Source organism: Lynx canadensis, chromosome A2, assembly GCF_007474595.2.
Source record: "Lynx canadensis isolate LIC74 chromosome A2, mLynCan4.pri.v2, whole genome shotgun sequence".
NCBI classification, from domain to species: Eukaryota; Metazoa; Chordata; class Mammalia; order Carnivora; family Felidae; genus Lynx; species Lynx canadensis.
In genome coordinates, this window is record NC_044304.2 from 22,928,953 (window position 1) to 22,952,967 (window position 24,015).

At 43.5% G+C, this 24,015-nt stretch overlaps 1 protein-coding gene across 1 annotated transcript in view; it reads left to right on the forward strand.

Moving 5' to 3' along the window:
- Positions 1-24,015, forward strand: part of CACNA2D3 (calcium voltage-gated channel auxiliary subunit alpha2delta 3) — an 863,383-nt gene that overhangs the window by 562,876 nt on the left and 276,492 nt on the right. Inside the window, exons 12-13 of the mRNA XM_030307036.1 lie at positions 4,511-4,589; positions 15,171-15,304. Of these exons, the coding sequence (XP_030162896.1) occupies positions 4,511-4,589; positions 15,171-15,304 (213 nt within the window). The remainder of the gene's footprint in view (positions 1-4,510; positions 4,590-15,170; positions 15,305-24,015) is intronic.

Genomic DNA, 24,015 nt, shown 5'->3' on the forward strand with positions numbered 1-24,015 from the left:
TGCCTCTCACATTTTCTGGTGGGAATTGCATCTACATGAGTAAGCATGATTTGTTTTTTGGAAAAACTGGATTGAGATTTTTGTTTGTTTCACTTGGGAAATTTTATACTAAGCAGATTAAATTAAGTGACTTTGAACTTAGAAATGTCCACATTCTAAATTTTATTAAGCTTAATTGGGTTTATGGAATACTTAAAGACCATACAAACTTAAATGGGAGATCAAAATGAACTAATAGGTTGATGCAGACTTTCCCCCGCTGCCTTTGTGCTGCATTAATGAGAGTGGTGCCTTCATGCCTGCAAATGATGAACACAAAGGCCTGGCTTTCTGAGGAGCCTCAGTGTGTCCTTCCTGCTGTGGTCTGAACTGTGTGGTGCCTCTGTCCCTCGATATTCTGTGCTGTGAACCTGGCTTTCAAGACCACCTCTGATCTGAAAAGTAGTTGGCCTCAAGGCAGACTTGTGAACATTTCTTTAAAGGTGCTTCTTGGGGAAGAAATCTCTAATTGTTGGAAATAATATCTATCAGATTACAGAATCTGCTAATGATGGAAATGAGCGATTTGATTGTGTTATTTCTCCAGCTTTTGCACTCAGTTAATTGAGCGGTGGACTATGGCAGCCCCCCATGGAAAATGCGGGGCTGGGTCTTAATGGCCACATTTCATCTCTTGTGTTGAATTTTCAGTGCTACATTGATTCTTCCTAGGTCCTTGTAGAATGGTTCAAGAAGTTGCCGTCTGATTACTTTCTGCTCATTTAGAATGATCTTCAATTATTAAAGCAATACTTGTTCATTTGTAAAAACGTTCAAATGATAGAGACATTTGTGAAATAAAAAGTATAAGTCCCCTTTAAGAAAAATAGGATTCTGTGCTATACCATATCCTACAACTTGCCGTTGCTCCCCTCACCAGTTTATACCGGATGTCTTTCTACATGAGTACATATCTACAGGGTATTCGGCTCTGTGAATGGACTGTAATTTTTTTTTTTTTTTTTTTTTTAGCCATTCAGCTATCAAGAGACACTTAAGCTCTAACAGTTATTGACTATTACAAATAATGAAGGTGAACATTCTTGTAGCTTTACCATTTTTGTGTATTGGTGAAAATGTATAAAATGAAATTACAAGGCTTTATGAAGACGTTCAACTCGATAGTTTTTCCATATGCCTATCACTTCCTGTCATCTTTGATACCTGCTCAGCTCCTACGGGTATTTTTTTGTTGTTGTTGTTATCTCGGCTATAAGATAAATGCCTAGAGATAGAATTACTGGGCCTGAAAAAATTACAAATAAAAAATGCTATGGATATTGTTAAATTGCTCTCCAAAATGTTTATTTTGGAGTAAAAATCCCTTCTCTTTTGTTGCCAGTTGAAAGGCATCATTGTGAGAAATTCAGGGTGTGGACCTAGTATTGTTTGATGATGTTTATTTTATAGGCAGAGATGTGACAAGTCCTTTCCATGCCGTTTCTACTCAGATAAGGAGGCCAGTCCCCCAGGGAGTCAAGGGCGCCACATAAATGGAAATATTGAACATGATGCTGATCCTCTTTCATAAACAGTAAAATAAAATACAAACTAACAAAATAAATATGATGCCTATAAATCCTTTAGCATGTACCTGACCCAGGGCCCCGTTCCCAGGGCCAGGTAGGGGTCACAGCAGTGGTATAGGAGCCATGGTGGGGGTGTGGGGGCTGCAATGCTGGATTCCATTATTGTGGTTATTGTTAGCACAGTTCTTTGAGCAGTCATGTCTGGCCTGAAGTTTGGCACGATCCTGCTGGTTTTCCAAATGGGTTGCCATCTTTTTAAGTGAGGGATTATAGAAGTCTTGCTAGTGGTTCACAGCCTTGTGCTGGAGCTTTAACCATGCTGCTGAGAGAGAACTCAGTTTATCCTGAGGTTCTTAATCTGCATGGCAGAGGAGGTTTGGTGCATGCGAACATACGGGCTGCTCTGTGCCACATCTTTTCCTATTTGCCTGCAAAGATAGACCCCTAGCTTCATTTACTAAGAGCTATCTTTTAAGCTTTCTGCTTCATTAAAAGCCAGTGGGTATGCAAGTTTTTATCAATCTAGGGTTTTCCCTTAAAACAGCTTAAATTTGAAATGAAAGGTGAGGACTTATTAAAAAAAAAAAAAGCATGGGTCTGGGACTCAAAACACTGTATTCCAGTGCTGGCTCCTCTGGGTGCTGGCTCTGGGCCATGGGGCTGGTTGGGGTTTTCTATGTGGACAGACCCAGCATCTTGAAGAGATTGAGAGGAGGCCCCAGTGTTATCCCAAGGCAGGACTAGATGAATTTTTTTAAGTTTATTTGTTTATTTTTGAGAGAGAGAGAGAGAGAGAGTATAAGCAGAGGAGGGACAGAAAGAGAGAGAGAGAGAGAGAGAGAGGGAGAGAGACTCTCAAGCAGACTCCACACGGTCAGCGCAGAGCCTGACATGGGGCTTGAACTCAGATGACCCAGGACTAGATGAAATTAAGCAAATCATTTTAATTAACTGGACCTCAGCTACCGCCTACATCAGACATCTTCAGCTAAATGCCCACAGTGGCCAGGCAGGAAAAGTGAACAAGAAAGTGACTTTGTGTAGGGCTTGGTCAGTGATAATCACTTTTGGCCACGTGAAACTGACTCTTCTCTTTTTTCCTCCAAGAGAAGCCAGAATCTCCCAATTTAAGTAATGATAATAATAATAATAATAATAATAATAAGTGACATATCCTTTCTCTCTCAATGTGACTCCATTGGGAATAGTGTGGGAGAGAGTGAGGGGAATGAAGAGAGGCAAATCTGTCTCTGCCTGCTCACGCACTCAGGAAGCACCCTTGGAGGAGTTGTGATGGATGAAATGACTGCCTTCGTGCACATAAGTGAGGACAGGCTGAGGTTATGTAATGATAACGTGTGTTTAAACATTTCTTTAGGAGCATCTGGGTGGCTCAGTCCGTTAAGCATCTGACTCTTGATTTCGGCTCAGGTCATGATCTTGCAGTTTGAGCTTGAGCCCCACATTGGGCTCTGCACTGACAGCACAGAGCCTGCTTTGGGATTTTCTTTCTTCCTCTCTCTCTCTCTCTCTCTGCCCCTCCCCTTCCCTCTCTTTCCAAATAAATACATAAAAACTTAAATACACACACACACACATCTCTTTAAACTAGCTTTCAAGCTATAGTGCCCAGAGAAGAGGATATTTATAATTAAAACAAAATCTAGAGTGCCTGACTGGCTCAGTCGGTAGAGTACATGACTCTTGGTCTTGGGGTTGTGAGTTCAAACCTCATGTTGGTCATGGAGCCTACTTAGAAAGATAATAATTAAATAAATAAAAGAAAGCACAATCTGCATTTTTTTTCACTCAGCTGGGAGCATTCGTGTATTTTTACCCATTCGTATATTGAGCTGTGCTCCATCAGGACATAGCCAGGAGAAAGAGGCACACCTCTTCCTTCCCTGCATCAGGTGGACAGGCTAGTGGGAATCAACCTCACAGACGTAACCACACAAGATACTAGTTATCTACACTATAATAAAGGTACTGAAGGGGCAATAGGGGTGCCTGAGCCAGTTTCAGCGGGCTGGGGGGACACCAGCTGGTAAATCCTCTCATACCACATATCCAGTGTCTTCATCCGATAGTATGTCTTCATTAACTGAGCCACAAAGAGGTAGCCACAGCACCATCCTTGGCCCGCCAGAAGACTTTTGTTTGGACTGTGTAGTCTTCAGCCATGTACCATTTTAAATTTGAATTCAAGAGTTGTATCCCTTTTAGTTCCTCTTCTTCCATCTTACCCTCAAGTACTACTTTGGGGGATGGATTGCACTCTATTTCAGAGAATTCTAGCCTCATGGGAGAGAGTTGAGAAAGCAGTAGAAAATGAGAGAGACAGGGTTTTACATGTGTTTTCTACTCTTTGGGAACCAAATGCTTAAGAAGGCAAGAAAGAGTCCCCATTGGTCTCCTGGCTACAGGCCGTGCCTCTGGTCCCACTTAATTACCTCCTAAAATCACACCAGACACCACAGATGGTAAGACTCTCTGCAGCCTGTCCTCACCATTGGGGGAGAGGGATGTTGAGGGTCTTTTGGTGGCGTTTATATTCCCAGGAAGAGCATACCCTGCATTTCCTGTGTGGATGAGGAAAACGGTTGCGGATTTGGTCCAGACCTGGACGATCCTTGTCCATATGTTTGTAGCAAACCCAGACCCGTGATGTTGCCATTTCCCATTTCAAGTTGCTCTCCTCTGTCGTGTGTTGCACACCGAAAAACAACCACCACCAGTGCCATATGGTTTAAAAGATCAAAGGCCTGAGTTTTGAATATATTTCTAGCTGACTGTACTTCAAATGTCTTAAATATGTTCCTACAGATGGGAAGCCTGGGGCATTAAAGAGGTAAAGCACATGTGTGTGTGCCACGCATGTGATCTGGGGCAGCAGAGTGAAAGGTGAACACCACTGATGCCTGTGTTCCTCTTCCTCTCAGGTCCGCATCTTCACCTACCTCATTGGACGGGAGGCTGCTTTTGCAGACAATCTCAAGTGGATGGCTTGTGCCAACAAAGGTAGGTTCCCCCCGTGTGCTTGGCTCTGAGTAACTTCCCCTCGGATGTGCCAAAATTGGGGTAGTCCTGAGCAAGTAGAAAGTTCTAAGAGAAGACTATGAGTACTAAGACAACATTTGGGTGTTTCTAGATGAGTTTTGATAACTTATAATAGCATCTCTGGAAATACATTTACAAATTTCGAGGACATTGTCATGTGGAATGGTTAACCCTCTACATTCTGCCGCTTAGTTGCTGGGTGACCTTGGGATGATTACGATGGCATAGCACTTTACTGATAACCAGATACCCGTGTGTTCACTCCACCTTCCTAGTCCCCTTGCAGTTAGCTGGGGCCTCAAGACAGGTTCAGTAGGCCGTGAGCAAAACCAACCTGCATCATTCCTAGGCTGAAGTGCGTTAGAGCTAGTATGATAGTGTCCATACAATGTTCTCCTGCCCTTGTGAACTCTGAAACTCCATGCTCTGGATGGAATAGTCATGAGATGACTTCATCAGCCTGGTTTCCTGAGTGACCACTAGGGACGGAGGCCTTTCTACTCCCCCTGCCCCTGGCTGTGTTCCGGCCCATGCTGCCAGTATAATCAATAACCCTTTGTGTTAAGCTACTGAGATTTTCAGTTTGATATGTTCCCATAGCATAACTTAGCCTACTTAACTAATCGAATTAGTTTTTAACCCGCCTCAATGTTCTAATCTCCAAAATCAGGATGTGGATAATAGTTCTTCCTTTGATTCCTATTAAATGTAAGGATTAATGAAATGGTGTATATTAGGTACCTGGTTCAATGCTGAGGCATGGTAAATGCTCAGTAATTGTTGCCTTTTTGATATTCCGAGGTTTATTATTTAATAATCTCCTGTTGTGTGTCAGAAACAATGCTTTGGGGAAGACAGAAAGAGGGAGGTAACTGGCCCACTAGTCAGTAAAGGGCTTTTTTTCATGCTACACACAACCAAAAAGGCAAAACAGAGGAGGCAAATAGCTGGTCAAGTCCAACCCCTGGAGTCTTAACCCAGACTCCTTGAGTTCAAATCTAGCCTCCACCATCCACCACCCATGGACAAGTTACCAGACCTATCTGGGTCTGAGTTGTGTCACCTACAGAGCAGGGGTAATGATGACACGTGCCTGACACTGTTGTGAGCCTGAAATGGGGTTCTGCAGGTAAAACTGGTAGTGCAGTGCCTCACAAATGCATGTCCTGTATTATTTCCTGGTGCCATTTTGATCTGTAGGCATGTCTTATTTCCTCTCGGAGGCTACATGTTCTATGAGAACAGGCTTTTACTCTGATTTCATCATGAGCACTTGGGGAGAGCCCAGACTCCTGTCTCACTCAGAGCGAGTGCTCCTTTAACGTTTGAAAAATGAGTAAATTGGCTATACACACTTACAAAGGAAGGCATGTCCTATCACATAGTAAACTAGTCTTGATAGATTTAGGTGGTCTTTTTTAATATTGTCTCTTAAGCCATGCTTTATTAAAAAAAAAAAAGTTCCAATGTTTGTACGTTAGTGGAGGAAGGAGGACTCCATGAAGAGTTTGCACACCCCAGCTCTTAAGACAAAGTTATTTTAGTTGCAAGCAGCTGAAGTTGCTCTCTGAAATTAAAAAGAGGAGTGTTTTGGAGAGGAAAAGGAGTGACTCAGAGCCCAGAGCGGGAAGAGAAGCTCATGTTTCATGAGGGACCAGGAGGCTGGTTTCAGTTCCTTTCTTCCTTGGTTTCTTTCTGCACCCCATGACATTCTTCCTCTTTGTAGACAGACCACCCCCCTCTGCCCGCTGTGGTGTGTGCACATCTAGAAATGACCACACCATGCCGTGCACACTCCTCTGTCCACGCAACACATTGTGGGCAAAACATGATATTCAAAAGAAGAGTTTGATCTTCTCCACTTGAGACTGGTCAGCATTCTAAATTCTGATTTCAAGTCCCTTCATTCCTCCAGAAAAGATTATGACCCCAAGCTTGCATCAGGTCTCCCCAAGCTGAATTGGGCATGGGTGGAGGTAATCCCATAGAGAAAAATATATGTGTTCTGCGGGGGCTTAGCACTGTGAATGGGCGGGTGTGGGACGTGAGTGGTGAAAAGGTGCATGGACAACCAGATAAAGCTTTCTCGCCTTTCCCTTTGCTTGACATTGTCTTGAATTCTCTGCTTCTACTTGGAACAGTCTTTTAAGCCCATGTCAATCCCCTCATCTTAAAAGGAGAGAACAGCGTGGAAGGTTTTTAACATTTCCTTAAAGCACTAACATAACACATTTTACAATTAGTTTAGTTTAGTGGCTGGCTGGCCTCACTCAAAGGTATCAACAATTCTGATGGTCTCAGGATAATGCATCTGGCTTCACTTGGGGGCAAAGTATAGGAGAAACATAGGCAATGAAGATATGGGGGTTCAGTGGATCCCAGATTTCCTCTGAGTGAAGAGGCCATTCTTGAAATAAGTTTTGGAACTTTGTTGACATTTGAAAACCTTGAGCGAACTACACTTTTCCCATTTTTTCCTTTATTTTGTGGTCTTGAAAAGAAAGGGTTCCTTTCCATTTTCAAGTTCTTAAAAAATGTTGCTGTTATTCCTGCCACATTGGATTGTAGTTGTTCCCATCAGCTAGGATGCATTTAGTCATGGGTTCTTGTTTGTATCTGTCTGTGTCCAGCTGATGAAAATTACTCAAATTGAAGTCTTGTCTTAATCAACTAATATTACACCATAATTCAGTTTTAGCCATTGTTTATAAGAATCTTTGAGGCATCCTTTTGAAGACAATTTAGTCAACTCAGAGTATTCCAGGGCCTGGCTATAGAATATAGGCCTTTAGATTATAAGTTCTGAGTACAGCAACTTGGAAAACCCAAGGAGGTAACAGTAGCTGCCTTGCTGGCCGGGCCATCGGATTCCACAGTGATTCTCCTTCTCTTCCTGAACAAATCCAGTCATTTCCTTCCCTGCCAAAGCAAGTCTGTCTCAAGACGTCTGCCTTCCTCACGCTGCTTCTTTTCTAAAGGGCCTTGGGAATAAAATGTCATTGTTTGCCACCCTTCAAAGTAACAGTCGCCACCAAAATGTTAGCTTCCAGTCATCTGTGCCCATATAAACATTGGCTTCACGTTGCGTCAGTTATGGGGTTTCAGACCATGTAACATCGGTGAGCAAGTATTCTTCTCTGGTCATTAATTAAATCATTGTTTATAGTCTCAGATTGTTATAGTATGGAGACAGCATAACATTTTTCATCTCAAGTGACATGAGGTCCAGAGGGGGCCCCCCCTTACATATTTTCTCCCTGAGTCAGCCAAGTTCTTCAGTGAAATGGAGCATTAGCATTCGGGGACCAAAACAGACACGGGGAGCCCAGGGGAGCCCAAGGAGAAGTCTGCTGGCTGACTGGCCAAAGTGACTCAGGAGTCCTAGGGCCAGCACCTCTTCCCCGGGTCAGAAGTCAGGGACCCACTATCTGCACCAATAGAGTCTGGTAACCATGGAGACAGTTCTCAGTCAGTGCACCTCAGACACTGTCCCCTGGAAACGGATTCCTGGGGACATTCATGCCCCTTGCAGGGGTTCTCTGTCTTGTCCAATCTACTAGCAAAATCCAGAGAGGCCTGGATCTCATTGGTTTGTTTCATTTTATGCATAACTAGGTCCTATCTTGAGGGAACCAGCCCTAATGAGGCAAAGAGGCAAATCATTTTAAATGCATGAAAATAATCATTGCCACTGTAGGGTGGCTTGTGGAACTTAAAGCTCTGTATTCACACTATTGGAGGAACAAGTGAGCTGGGAAAACTGGAAAGAGGGGCCGACTAGCCCAGATACTCCATAAAGCCGTGATGACCTTCTCTAATGTTCAGTGTGCCAAGATTTTAAATAAGCAATGCCTGATTCTCCTTCAGAAATCGTGGTGGAGGGAGTGTTTTCCAGCTGTGCAAATAAAGAAGGGGCTCTGTGTTTGGGTTCTCAACCCATCAGTCATCGTTAGGTCGAATGGAAATGCCCCATGAGTCTCTCTTGGTTGTCCCTCTGGTCAGCTTGTCCCTTTTTGATGGGTTAATGGTCATTTTCTCCTGATCTGAGAGAGAACTGGTGGCCTAAGACCTCCTCGAGCACTCAGACCCACAGTCTTTTTCCATCCCCAAATCCTTAATTTCGCCATACCTTTCCAAGTGTCTTGTCCCCTAAAAGATAAATTTATGAGCCCAGAATGGTTGTAGGTGGGATTGAGGGGAAAATGAAAATTATAACTTTTTGCCATTTTGGAGCAGGTGGGAGAAGGCAAAAATGTCATTCAGATACATTTATGTAATTTTTTAAAATTTTATACCTGTTGACCAATATCTCCCAATTCCTCCAACCCCTTCCAACCCCTGGTAACCACTATTCTACTCTGCTTCTACAAGTTTGGCTTTTTTTAGACTCCACATAGATTTCACGTATAAGTGGTATCATATAGTATTAGTCTTTCTTTGTCTGACTTACTCACTTAGCATGGTACCCTCAAGGGCCATCCATGTTGTCTCAGTGGTAGGATTTCCTTCTTTCTCATGGCTGAATAATATTCCATTGTGCACATTCTATAAACATGAGGATTGGAGGGGAGAGGGTAATGGTGATGAAGAGGAAGACAGGGCTACTGTTGTTAAACCACAGCTAAGCACACCAAACTGCTTACTCAATGCCAGGTAGAATGCAGAGCACTTTGGTGTGTTATCTCTGACCTCGTAAAGCTTTGGGAGGTGCGTGAGCAGGAAGCAGATTTGGAGAGACTGGCACCTTGCTCTGGGTTAGCAACCAGCAGGTGGCCGAGCCAGGATCCAGGCCCAGCTGATCCAAAGCCCAAGCTTAACTCTTCACCAGGCTGTAGGGTTGCCTCTCTTTGGGGGGATGATAGTCCTGTTTCACAGAAGACTTGTGCTTGTTTCCCATCATATGGGAGAATCTAGAAAACAGAATTTAGAGTTTGAGGAAGGACTTTAACATGCCACAGCACATAAAGGCTAGACCAGGATTTATACTCAGCCTGTGCGTCCCAGAAGTGATCCTGCCTCAGCCTGTGCAGGCGTGTGGTCCAGTTCCTGACATTTTACAAATGGGGACATTAAGGCTCTGAGAGGAGATGAGGTGGGAAGAGTTGGCTCAGCAGTAGAGCTGCAGACAAGCCAGCATTCCTAGCTCTACCGCATGATCCTTCAAATTAGTTTTTTCTAACATGAGATTTGAAATTAAAAATGTAATTTTATTCACAAAGGAAAAGGCTTGCTCCTAAATCTGAGGTTTGGGGCTCATTCCGATAGCTTCACACTTAACAACGACGCCCACCAGGGCCACTGAGCTCCCTGTCCAGGGGGGCATTCTCTCCCAATGGGTTCTTCCCAACTCCTTGAAGAGCCCTCATCTCTCAGGGCTCAGTAGACCTCTTGCTTGGTCTTTGTGAAAGTCCAAAGAACTGTGGAGACAGAAAGCACTTTGTAAACTACATTTTTCTGCAGAAATAAGTGGTTTTTTTTCAGCAGTGTGTGCTGTTGACAGGGAGGAGGGAGATAGAACACTGCGAGGGTCTTCCGAGAACACTGCTGTTTCCTTAGGAGATGCACACAAGGTCACACCATCGACCTTGCTGCCCACCTTATTGCTCTGACAAGACTGGAATCTTGGCTTTCTAGTTTTCAGCTTGTCTTATTTAAGAGGCGGGCCGAGGGGAAACCTCTGAAAAGACTCACTAGGAGCAGTGTCCATCACACCAAAGATGGAACAGGGACCCCGGCATGCGAGGTGCACAGAAAGAGTCTCCCACTGAAGACTGACTTACAGGGCCCTCGCCTCTGGCATCACCACAAAGCTGAGTATCGAGTGATGTGCCGATGGAGCATCTCACACAGAGGCATCTTTTCGACAAGGACCCTTAAGAAATCTCAAAGTAAGGGTGGTAAAATCTCAGAAACACAAAGCACCAGGCTGCCTGTGGTTTATCGCACTGAGTAGTTGTAACCCAGAGTTCACAGAAGGCTCTGCAAGGGAATAAGGTAAATAAATTGATGTTATGTAGAAAAATGAGCAGACCACTTGTAATAGATGGCTAATTTCAGCATTAATTAGTCCTTGGTAATTACCAAATGATTGCTGATTCTGTTTTCTTACATGATCTATGAAGTCCAAAAAGGCACATTAAAGAAGAGAATAAACATTCACGAGCTAGAATTTAAAAGAAATGAAAGTGAGGGGAGGGAGGAGGGCAGGTGGCCAGTCCAGAGAATGAGGAGGGAAAACAAGGGAAGCACCTATAGTTACAGCCAAAGCGGCCAGCCCTCAGTGACTTCCTGTTATCCATCAAAAGGTACATTTGTTAACTAAAACTTATATGAAAACATTTTAAAACAAAAAAGAGCCTTTCAGAAAGTTTTTAGGTTTTAATGAATTGGGGCTAGATGATAAATTTGCATTAAGCTTTGCAGTATACATTATTAATAGTATTTTTATAATTTCAGCTTTTCTTACATTTTATACATCTGCATCCCTGGTCTATGTTTTCAGATAGAAGTTAGAACTGTGACATGTGACCTTTTCAGTAGATCTTCGGTGCTAATCATTGAGCAGTTCCCAGGAACTTCAGGGGAGAGCTATACATTTCCCATCCCCATCCTCAAATTCTCAGCCACTGAGACACAAACAGCCCATGAGGGTCACCCTCTTGGGGCAGGACCTCTGAGCAGCTGTGCCTGACCCTTCCCAATACGGGGAGAGGCAGTGTCTTCTGTGGTGAAGAGAAAAGGTTTTGGAATCTGATGAACCTAGATTCGAATTGATCCAGGACAAGTTACTGAGCTCAAGTTCCTCTGTATACAATGAGCACACGAGTTAGGCTGTTGTGTGGCCCAGGTGCAGGGAGACACTCGGGCCTCATGAATGTCCCTACATTACTGTTGGTTCCCCCAGACCCCTGTGCCTGGTTTGGGGAATGCTGCTCTGGACAAGATAGGCACCAGCTTTTTGTCACATGTCATGGAGTTTATATCCCAGTGAAAGAGAACAGAGTAAAACAAATAAAGGGAAGGTGGAGTGAATCGAAAGAAATAAGTTCAGGCAGCTCATCTCCAAATGATAACAGAAGCCAGTCATGGCAAAAGAGGATAAAAGGTATGTTGGGCAGAAGGGGCAGCAAGTGAAAGGCCCCGGAGGTGGGGGTGGTGATGAACATGCTCTGTGAGAGGAAGCAAAAGGCCAGTGAGGTGAAACAGTGGGCAAGGATGGGAGTACAGAAGGGGATTCCATCACCCAGGTGGGAAGGGGCCAGTTGATGGGGAGTCTTGGTGGTCAGAGTAAGAATTTTAATTTTATTGTAACTCTAAACAGAATCTATTTTAGGACCTTAAGAAGGGAGATGGTGATCTGCTTTATACCTACAGACATTCCATACAACTGCCATGAGGAGTATAGATAACAAGGAGGGAGAGGCGTGAGAGGCTCTGGGGGAGAGATGATGGAGTCTTGGGAGCAATGGAGATGGGAAACAGAATTTTAAATATATTTTAGAGGCAGGGCCAGAGGAACATGCCATAGATTAGCTATGGGGTGTGGTGAGGAAATGATGGCTATCAAAGATAATTCTTATGTTTTTGGCCTAATTGGGCAGTGGCGCCATTTGCTAAGATGGGGAAGACCCACCAGGGGAGGAATGGGTTTGGACAGGGAAATTGGGAGTTGGCTTTGGACAAGTTGAGCCTGAGAATCCTGTTACTCATCCCCATGGAGGTGTCAGGTATACAGTTGGCTATGGGTCTGTAGCTCTGGGGAGAAGCCAGCTTTTCAGAACTCTGAGTATGATAAGCAAGGCCAAGTGAGTATGGTGTCCCAGCTCAATATCCTTCCAAATGTGTGATTGTGTTTCCTTCCTACTCCCTCCTATGCTAATGATCTCTCTCCCATCCTCCTCCTTACATTCATTCCCTTTCTTCTCTTGGCCCTATTTCGGAAAACCCAAATCAGGGTTTTTTACTGTTGGCTTTGAGCATTCGAATGAAAATACAGACAACTAAGAAAAATTCCTCCTAAGAGATGCTGTCTTCAGTGCACATTTGGCACAGGATCCCCAATTGGAATTGCTCTACACTGTGAATTGTTCGCCCATGTGCCCTGATGGTCCAGAACTTTCAGCTCTCTCCTTCTCCTCTCAACGTGGCAACACTTCTCTTAGCTTGTCCCCTGTGCCTTGTTTTTGGACCTAACACCCTTCCTTCAGAGCCCAAGTTTTGCCTGCTAGAGGAGAGATGAAATGCTTTCTGCTCAGTCACACTGTGATTGCAGTTGCCGTGCATAAAGGGATGATAGCATGAATGCTCTGTCACCCAGCAGCCCTCTTTAATCTTGCCTTTCCCACCTTGCCTCCAAGAAAGGGCCACCTGGAAGCCTTGTGGGAGCACCATCCCAGATGGATGTCCCTAACTGTAGTGCCTGACCTTAGAGGGAGTGCCAAGGTGCACATGGGCCCCCTCCCAGGCCACAAGCTGGAACAGGCACTCAAGGTCTGTGCCTTTGGGGCCCTGTTTCCCCTGGGGTGGGAGAGGCCCCAGCCCTGGACAGGAGTGACAATGCATGTTAATTAGCACTGTGCAGAGCTGTCATCAGGAAGCCAGAAGCCACATGGTCCCAACCTGGTTTGGGGTTGGCACAGCAAATTCAAACCAGCTGGCCTTTGTTTGGAAATGCCCTGGGAGTGTTCTAGCCCATTCTGGACAACAGAGGGGCAGGCATTTCCTTCCCCGGGGCACTGTTTTAGACGAGAGGTTCTATAAACACTGTAGCAAGTGCTGTGACGGATCTGGTTCAGGGGCGTACATACCCTTCTCTGATTTGCTAGCAAGTAGGACATGGCGTGAGCTTAGTTGTAAGGGTCCTTATTGAAAGGCATGGGGAGGAAACATAAATTTTGTCTGTCAGTGTCCCCTTTATTAAAATTCTTTCATGACTACCTGCCTGGAAGATAAAGTCTAAACTCCTTTCCAAGGTCCTATGTAATTGTCCCCCCCCCCCCACTCATCTCTGATCTTAACAGCATCTGACTTCCAGCCCCCCTCCCCCAGCTCCTTACTCCACCCATTCGGAGTGATTTTCAGTTCCTAGAAGGGGCCTGACTCTCCACTTAGGTCTTCACTCACACCCCTTGCTGTGCTGGATACAGTCTCCCTCTAGCTAACTGGGCCCTCACCCTCCAGGGGCCAGCTGCACTGACCATTCCTTGGGGTAGCTGGGTTTGGTGGACTGTCCCTGGTGTGGGTTTCAGCATAATATTGACCGTGCTACTTTGCAGCTGTCTGTTTACTCAGACCTGCCAGGCCCCAGGAGGTCGTGCTGATCTTGTTAATCCCTGCTTCTCCAGTGCCGGGCGCCACAAAAGCCTTTCAGAAATGTTTGAATGAAAGCCCCCCACTCCGGCGACCCAGACCTTGCTCAGCTCATGCTTCCTCTGCTAACATCTCCTAGCCCATGGCGAAGCCAACAGGACTCCTCACCGCAGAGGAGCTCAAAATCAAAACGGTGTCCCCATCATGAGATGATAGCACGTTGAAGACTTTTTTTGGTACTTAGAAACCATGTCAAGCCAGCCTATTCAAAACGCAGGTCTGATGACCACATGAGGCATGTGAGCTGGAGTTTCCGTCTCAAACACACAAAAGGCCAAATTCTGTTGGAGCAGAAGGAGCGCATGAAGAGACTCCTAACCCTGGGTGCACCTTCGGTGGTTGCCTGATACCTGTGAGAACTTGGGCGAAGCACATCTCTTTCGTCTGCCTCAGTCATCTTGTCTTGAAAGTGGGCACAGTTATACCCACTTCCTCATGTTGCAAGAACAAACAAGACAGAGTTTGTTTACCGAGTGCTCAGTAGATTTTATGCCCCTTCACATTCGGCATAGCTATTGTTACAGTTATAAAAATGAGATGGCCTTTAAATTTTGTGGTTCATAGTTTTCCCATTGGAAATAAAGTCACTAAAGTTAAAAAAAAAAAAAAAAAGCTCCAGAATGGCATGTAGAGAGGACTCCCATTTCTTACAGAGAAGGTGCATGTGGATGTGTATAAGTGGATGTGTTGGGAAAAAGTCCAGGTGAACTTTCTTTATTGGGTTAGCAGGGGCTTCCTCTGAGACATGGGTTTATGGTTGATCTTAATTTTACTCCTTTTGCTTGATTATATTTTCAATATCACATGAACATACTACTCATGAAGTGGGTGATGGTAGAGATGAGGTACGATGTTTAAAAAGGAAAGGGAAAAGGGGTGCCTGGGTGGCTCAGTCGGTTGAGCATCTGACTCTGGGTTTTGGCTCAGGTCACGTTCTGTTGCTGATAATGTGGAACCTGCTCGGGATTCTCTCTCTCCCTCTCTCTCTCCCCCTGCCCCACTTATGCTTTCTCTCTCAAAGTAAACAAATACACATTTAAAAAATAAATTAAAAAGATAAAAAGGAAAGGAAAAGAAATGAAAGAAGTTAACTAGAGGCCAAGAAGGAATGGCCTATGCTTGCTCTGCAGTGTACTTCTTCCTGCTATTAAGCTTGTTTCTCTCTCTCGGCAGGATTTTTCACCCAGATCTCCACCTTGGCTGATGTGCAGGAAAATGTCATGGAATACCTGCATGTACTCAGCCGGCCCAAAGTCATCGATCAGGAGCACGACGTGGTATGGACTGAAGCTTACATCGACAGCACTGTGAGTCCCTGGGGCCCTTGGGGGAGAGCCTGAGGGTTTTCCTCTGTGAATTCCAGAAGATGGTGTTAACCTTAAAAATAAAACTGTCAGTTATTTGACCAGCAAAAATGCGTTTATTCAGGAATAGTAGACAATTGCAATCCAGGACAAGCAAGCTACAGCAAAACCATAGGCAAGTCCAACGTTATTTTATGGAGAAAAAGGAGAAAGTTGGGAGGGGTTGTTTTGAACTAAAATCCACTGGAGAGAAGCAAGAGTTCAAGGTGATGATGGTTTCCCATTGGCTGGGTTGCAAAGGTGCTTGATTTCTTGTAGAAGATGCAATGTAGATCTTTTCCTGTTGGGGCCTGTAACTGGTGATCCTTTCCTGTTGAGTAGTCTTCTGTTGGGTCTGTGATTGACAGTTCTTCTGACCGGTCTCCCTTTCTAGCAACCAAGTCCACTTGAGTGAGGTTTTCTTTCATTAATTTTTACAATGGCTGTTCTATCACTCTTCCTCAATAATGGAGTTTGATGACATTTTCCTTTGTGGTACAGTTGTGTTGGTCCTCTGGGCAAGCAAGGTTGGTGAAAAATCATAATATCAGAATGTAACCAGCACTTTTGGCAGGTGTCTGCTCAGCACTTTGTTTTCCTTCCCATATGTGTACAGATTCTATCAGTAGCAGTTATTATGGGCTTGTTAGATTCAGTGCTAACCATCTGAGAGGCCCGGTCCTGATGATGAATCTTGAGGTCTCAGCTTGGGAAGGTGACCAACGTTTAGCTCCAACAGTGAATTGGAGCCGCCGTAGAGGCCACAGCTGCATTCTCTTCCCAGAGACCAGTGAGAATATGCTTCAATGGTGGTTACACAGGCACTGGATTGATGTTGGAACTCTGGCCATGAGCTCGTTCTAAAGCAAATTCAAAGAAAAAAAAAAAAAAAAAAAAAAATCTGATGCAGAATTAGTGTAAAAGGAGGAGCTTTGCCAATCGTCTAGTAATGGCTCAATGGCCAGGTTTCTTGTGTAATTTCAGGGTGATTTTTCAGAGTGATAATGAGTCTGATGGGAGTGGCATTTTTCATTTATTGATTGTAAATGTTCTCACAGGGCCTCTCTCCCATCGTTTTTGTTGGGATTAACATCACATTAATCACTGTAACCCAAGCACAGCTGTCCTCTGGAGTGATCTCAATGGCTGCGGTGGGCCAGCTTTTCTCTCCATGAGCTCTCTCATTCTTGCTTCATTTCTGGCAGCTGTAGGTGAATGCAGGGCAGAAACAGCATATGGGGACCCAACTTGGGGGACACCCTGGTGGCCTGCCCCTTCCCCGGGAGAAATCACCCTGCATAGAGATGGACGCTAAGGTGAAAAACCCTCTCTGGTTGCCGGGGAGACCCGGGGCATTCATCATTTCCGTAGTCTGACCCCAGTTTGGTTTAGAATCATGACAATGAAATAACTAAGCTGCCCCATCTATGTGGGCACCATACTAACAACAATAGCCACAGCAACAGCACTGATGGTTTCATCTCTTATGTGTGGTTGAGTATGGCAGGAAAAAGCCTTAAAGAAAAGGAGCCATGTGACTATTGCCAAGAATGAAGTGGGCCAGTTACCCAGTGGTTTGAACAGGGTTTGATCAGCCAGTTTGATCAGGCATTTTATTTGTTTCATCAATTTAAGACCTATAAAACAGAGCCTCTATGATTACAATATAGTGGTACCAGCAACCGAGAGATAGGTCAGTAGAATAGGAGGTCCAAAAAAAACCAAGGGATCCAACTACATATGGAAATTCAGTATAGATAAAGGTGTCATCTCAGATCACTGGGGTCAGGATGGTCTTCATAATAAACGCTTTTGAGAAAACTAGATGCCATTTAGAAAAAGATGAAACTAGTTCTATTTGTCACATCCTACCCAAGAAAGAAATCCAAGTGGATCAGTGGTCCAAACTGTAAAAAATGAAATGATGCAAGCACTTGAACGAAACCTGGGTGAATCCCTCTATAACCTGGATTCAGAGAAAATCTTTCTGGCAATGACTCTAAAATCCAGATGCAATGAAAAGAAACATGAATAAGTTTAACTCTTAAAGACAAAACCAAACGAAAACCAACTTTGATAAGTCAAAAACCACGATAAGCAAAGTCAAAGGCACAAGGTAACATGAGAGAAAATATTTGCAACATAGAGCACACTTAAGTCATTAATAACCTAATATATAAAGAACTTTTCAAAATTGAGGGTAATACCTTAATACTCCTATTTTTAAAAGGTGAACAAAAGACAGTAGACAATTTACAAAAATAGTAACAATGCTTTTCCACATATGAAAGATGTACAGTTTCACTCGTAGAAAGACAAGAAAAATGAAAAGCACACCCTAGTGAAATACGATTTGGCATCTATCAGAGTGGCAAAAATTAAAAGCCTAACCGTACCCTCTGTTGATGAGGCTGTGGGAAAAGGAACACTCCTAGATTGTGTGTGGGAAGAGAATGGGGACATCTCTATGAAGGGACATTTGCATTTATCCTTGGACCCAGCAATTCCACGTCTAGGAATGCACTCTGAAGACGAACCTGCAGCAATATGAAAATACATGTGCACAGGTTTGTCCATTACAGAAATGCATGTCATTTCAAAATACTGAAAGTTACCTAAATACACAAGCATAAGAGAGAGATTATGATAAACCATCGTACATACACATCATGGGTCTTAATATGAAAAACAGGAATGAGAATGATTTGGTTTTCCTGGTAGATATAGAAGGATTTCCAGGATATATTGCCAAGTAAGAAGAATAAAATGTAAGAGTATAAATAGAGTGCCACCTTTTGTATCAGAAAGAAGAGGAAGTAGAAGGTATAGGTATATATGCTTAATTTTACGAAAAGAAACACAGAAAGGATATCGCATAGAATCAGTTACCTACAACAAGCGGAAGTGCAGAGGAGGAGATAGTGAACGGAGTGAGACTCCTCTGGGTACACCGTTTTGCATAGCTTGGATTTTTGAAAGCAGGTTGAGGTCCTTCGCATTCAAAAATTACCGTCAACAAGAATGGGGGGAAAACTAACAGTGAATGCAAACAGAACCAAATGAATCCAACTGCATTTCGTATGAACTAAAAATATTACCAAAAAAAAGGGGAGAAAAAGCAGTACGCTTTTGAATATAGAACTTAGGCACCATGTTAAATCTTGAACAGACTACCCTCAGTCTAGGCGGGAGAGAGAACTGACACCAAACTCCTTTTGGTGTCATGTGGTGTCATGTGGGCCTAGCAAATCTGAATCTGGTTTGTGAGTATGGTAGGAGTGAGCAAACGTGTAGATGAGGAACATAAAACAGATGCCTGCAGGATAAGACGGGATGGGAGGTCTCAGAATGAAACCCGAACTCTGTCCCTTGAAAGGGCCTAGACTAAGCAGTGGCACCCCAGTAGCAGTGAGCACATCTAGAACCCGGATCCCAGCTTCCTAAAACCATTCCCCACTAAAACAAACCAGCGTTCTTAGAGAAATTGCTAATTTCAGGGCTTGGGCGGGGAAGGTACCCCTTGCCCCCCTCCCTCCCCCCCCCACCCCCCACCCCCCACCAAAGAGCCTAGAATATTTTATGCCAGAAACTAAGAAGTGCTCAAAACAACAGTAAGGTCATCTCACAAGGACACAGGAGTCAGTATGAAGGGGCCCTCACTGGTCAGCTCTGGGACAGTTTGAGCCTCAAAATAAAAGGGACAGTAGTGGAATATAACCTGTGGAGTAAAACGGAAATCCATGTGTTCTTACCAATAGTGAACAGATGAACAAATGTCAATGAGATGAACTGAACAGATGAAGTAGGTGGGCAGGGGCGTGGTGCACAGTGCCCCGCTGACTGATAAATGTCACGGCAGCCATGGAGACAGAAGATCACCACTTTCCTGCCATTGTATTGAAGACTGGGTGAGGGAAAAGGTCCTCGGTGCAAGTTAAACCAAGGGGGAGATTTGGAGCAGGATATTTTCATCATCTCAAAGATCTTCCCCAGAGATTTTTGACTAGGTGTGAGGGGAAAAAATAGTCTCTACACAGTGGGAGAATCCAAATAAAATCTGGCGTGGGTCATCAAAGTTAGTGTCACTAGGGGCACCTGGGGGGCTCAGTCAGTTAAGCGTCTGACTCTTGGTTTTGTCTCAGGTCATGATCTCACGATTTGTGGGTTCCAGCCCCATGCTGGGCTGTGAGCTGACAGCATGGAGCCTGCTTGCGATTCTCTCTCCCTCTCTCTCTCCCCCTCCCTTACTCTCTCACTCTATTCATTTTTTATTGCTTTCTCACTCACTTTATTTCTCAAAATAAATAAATAAACTTTAAAAATACTAGTGTCACTAATGAGAAGCAAATAGGCACGGCGTGCCTTTGGAAAAGACACACCACACTCATAGAGTATGCCAGCTGAGGATACATAACCTGAAGGTCATGGTGGTGGAAGGTCAGGGAAGAGGGCAAAGATTTTTATTAATATGATGTCTTGCTTTAGATAATGTTAATCACTTAAATCAATTGTTCTAGAGTTACTAAATTACATACACATATGTATATGCACATACATATATACGTTTACATATGAAAGGCAATGAAGAGATCAGGAGAACCCATTGCTACTCCAACTTTTCCACGAAAGAATTCTGGATAGCAGAAGCAAAAATAAATGGTCTGGGAGCAGCTCTGGACATGCAGTTTTCAGAGGAAATGTCTTTGAAGTCTTGTGCTTTATCTCCAACATTCTATGAAATTTGCATTTCTGCTCCATAATCATCTTTACTTACTTTAAAAATAAAATAATGCTTTAAGTCACTCATAATTGAGTAAAATGGTATGCCAAGATAACAGAGCTCATTTATTCTACCTCCTCAAGAATCCTTTGATAGACATAAAACTAGCGCCCCCCCCCCCCACCCCCGCCGTAATGAATGATAGCTCAGCACCACCTCTGTGCTTTCCAAGCTTCTGTTGTGTCTTTGCAAATAGCCCTGAGAAATAATTCCCCCAGTAGAACATTCTGAGAGTCTCTTCTCGTCTTGGTGGGGCTGAGAAACTGGCTGGGTCAGGGGGGACACTGGGGTTTCCATCTTCCTTCTTTCTACCGCTGTTCAGTGAGGACAAGCGGCTGTTTCTCCCATGGCTGCATCTTTGGCCAGGAAGCAACAATCTCTTCAAACTCTGTCTGGGCCTGGATTCTGCCAGGACAAGAACAAAAGCCCCCTGTTGTTTGTGTGTGGGCTCAAAAGAGGATTTGCATGCTGAACTTATCTGTAGAGTGGAAATTCTGAGATGAGTCCAACTTGGGAACCACCCACAAGATAAATGGCAGGGAGGCAGCATAAGCAAGACAAGTTTGTGACCATCCTGACACATTCAGGACAGTCTCAAGCCAGCAGTGCCCTAATATGTCCCACCATGGAATAATGAAAGACACCAAATTCAGAAGCACTTGACATTGGAACTGGTGACCCCATTTTCATAATGTTCTGGTAGCATTGGCAGCTCTGGGCTATATATATATATATATATATATATATATATATATATGTGTGTGTATATGTATGTATATGTATGTATATACATACATATATGTATATGTATGTATATACATACATATATGTACATACATGTATATAAATATATGTATATATGTACATATATGTATATATATGTATATATATATTTAAGCATTTACAATCTACCTTAGTTTATTAACTGATAGCATTGAATTTATCATTAAAAGAGACCCGGTCTGAATTCCATGTCTGTACCATACTAGCTATGTGACCATAAGTCAGTCCCTTAGCTTCTTCAAGTATTGTTTTCTTCCTTTACCATGTGGGGATAAAACCTGACTTCCAGGGTTGACATTAAGGATTAAACATCTGTGCATGGTGAGAATGCAGTAAATGATACCTATCATCCTTTCCCAAACTCAGGAAGCCCAGTGGGAATTTTTCTCCTTGGCTATAGGAAGTTTTGGAAATGTTCTCCTTTTTTGGGCTGCTAACTGCAATACGGCTTATTCCCTTCTGATAATAGAATCTGGCATTTAGGTATAATGAGTCCCTTGGAAGCACTGTTCGTCTAGAGATGCACTTTAATCCCTTGGAATTCATTTCACTGTAATTACCTACTGTGGGTGGGGCATTAATATCTGGGGTTGATGTCTAGGGTCACTGTCCCCAAGAAGGACTAGCAGCCGTGCTGCACCTTCCAGACCAGTCCCCACAGCCTCATGGAAGTAAGTACTGGCCGATTTCCCAAGGCAAGGGAAACACGGTAGGAGCTCTCTCAGTTGGCTACCAAATAATGGGCTCAGTGAAACAGTTCGTGCCTCTTGCCCAAAGCACACTGGACACTGGATCTGGAGGCCATACTGGTACAAGAAGTTCATACACAACTGTTCCAAGTTGAGTTGCGAGCTTATTCAAAGTTAGTTGTCTTCATATTCAGACTTCCCAAACTTGTTGATGCTAGCTGTTATTTTATCCTAATTGTATAAATTAATTATTATTGAAACCCATAACTTAATGAGTGTTAAAAGAAAATTGTTACTTCTGTGGATATGTAAATGAATGCATTGGAAAGACTCTACAGATTATTGCTGAAAATAACAATGTGTCAACTGTGGGCCATGTATCTGTAAGACTGGGGAGAAATAGCCTTCCATATACTCAGAGGAAATTGGTACTTAGCTATTTTCCCTCCCTCCCTCCTTTTCTTTTTTCTTTTCTTTTCTTTTCTTTTCTTTTCTTTCTTTCTTTCTTTCTTTCTTTCATTTTCTTTCTATTTCTCCCTTCCTCCCCTTCTTCTCCTTCCTCCCTTGCTTCCTCCCTTCCTTCTTTTCTTCCCTCCTTCCTTTTCATTAAGGGTAAGTTTACCTTGATTTGTTTGTTCTCTCTCAGGTTGATGTGGTAGGTTTGGTGGCCAGGTTAGTATCTGCTTCCTATCTTATTGCCTCTTGGTAGCCTCTGGGAACTGTGAGCTCTGTGGACAGTGACCTTACCAAATACAGAGAGGAGGGCCAGCAGTTGGTATGTGCAGAGTTTTGATTTCCAGCTAGAATGACCCACATGCTCTTGTGACATGGATCAGCATCATGGGGACAGCTGTGTTCGTTTTTATTGCTATGTAACAAATGTGTTATCTCAGGGTTCCCATTGGTCAGGAGTCTGGGCACAAGGTAGCTAAGTCCCTTGGCTCAGGGTCTCCCAAGGCTGTAGTTCTCATCTGCAGCTCAGGGCCTCTTCCAGGCTCATTCAGATTGTTGGTACAATTGATCCCTTGCAGTTAGAGGACTGGGGTCCCGGTTTTCTTGCTTGCTATCAACTGGGAATTGCTCTCAGCTCCTAGAACCCAAAGTTCCTGCCACATGGTCAATGAGAGGCAGTTCACACGATGCTGTTTGCTCTTTTCCAGACCAGCAAGAGTGCATCCCTCTAAATAGAAGCTTCTTTGATTACGTCAGTCCCACCCACGATAATCTTTTAATTAACTTCAAGTCCATTGATAGCAACCTAATCATGCTAATGATATCCCATCATACGTATACTCAAGGAGAAGGAATTGTAAGGGTCATGTACCTACCGTGGCAGAAATCCTGGGAGCTGTCTTAGAATCCTGCCTATTGCAACAGACTGCCCACATGCTGTGGTCTGAGAGGGAAAGATCATGCTGGAAGGAAATACAACCAACACCTCCTCCTTCCTGCAAACTCTGTATTAAGAGCAAGTCTCAAGGCAGCCATGTCTGCTCTTCATCATAAGACTGCTGCTTACCACTAATGCCTCTAAGAGCCTTGAGTCTCTTTGTGACATTGTAGTCTGAAAGTGGCTTTGATTTGTTTCAGACTCAGATACGATTAACCAGACCTGCTGATTAATATCATTTCTACCAAATACTGAAGGAGTAGGTATTTGTTGATTATCTAGTAAACATAGACACTTGATTCCACCAGTTGGCTTAACATGGTCTTAAAAGTCTTCTTTCTCTTTAATTATCTGGAAGTTAAGGCAAAAGGAGTTCCTGTTGGTTGACTCATCAGTCATTATGGCTGAAGACCCAGCAGCAACAAATATGATCATGTAATTGACTTAATACTTAAATGAATAGCTTAAAATGACCCATGAGTGTGGTACTTTACCTTTTTATTAATTATGTATTGATTCATACATTTTGGGGTCTGGACAAGCTAAAGATAAAAGTCTATATAGCCTAAATATAGATTCTTGCACATGAGTCAAGGATTGTATTTAACTAAGCCTGATCTAGAATCGGGACTGACAGAATTTTCCTTTCAGGGCCTGTCTTCTCTGCTGATTACTACCCGTCTGATTAAATATTCTGTTTCCTGCCTGGCTGTTCTATTCAATTTGCTTTCCCGGTGAAGCCCAAATAAATGAATTAATGTTAACAACATTAATTATGTTTAATCTAATAAGATCTCATGTATTAATTGACAAAACAGCAAACACCAGAATTCTGAAATTCATGGGCTTCTTATCAGAATACAAGTCATGCACAGTCATTATCTCTTAGGTGCAGAGCAAAAAAATCATTAACAATGGAATTTGTTCCATTTTGTAAGCAAATGACTTGTGCTTTCCAGTTGGGACTTAATCATCTTGGGAATGCTACCCAACTTGCTGTGCAGGGTAGACGCTGCATTAAACTGAGGAAGCA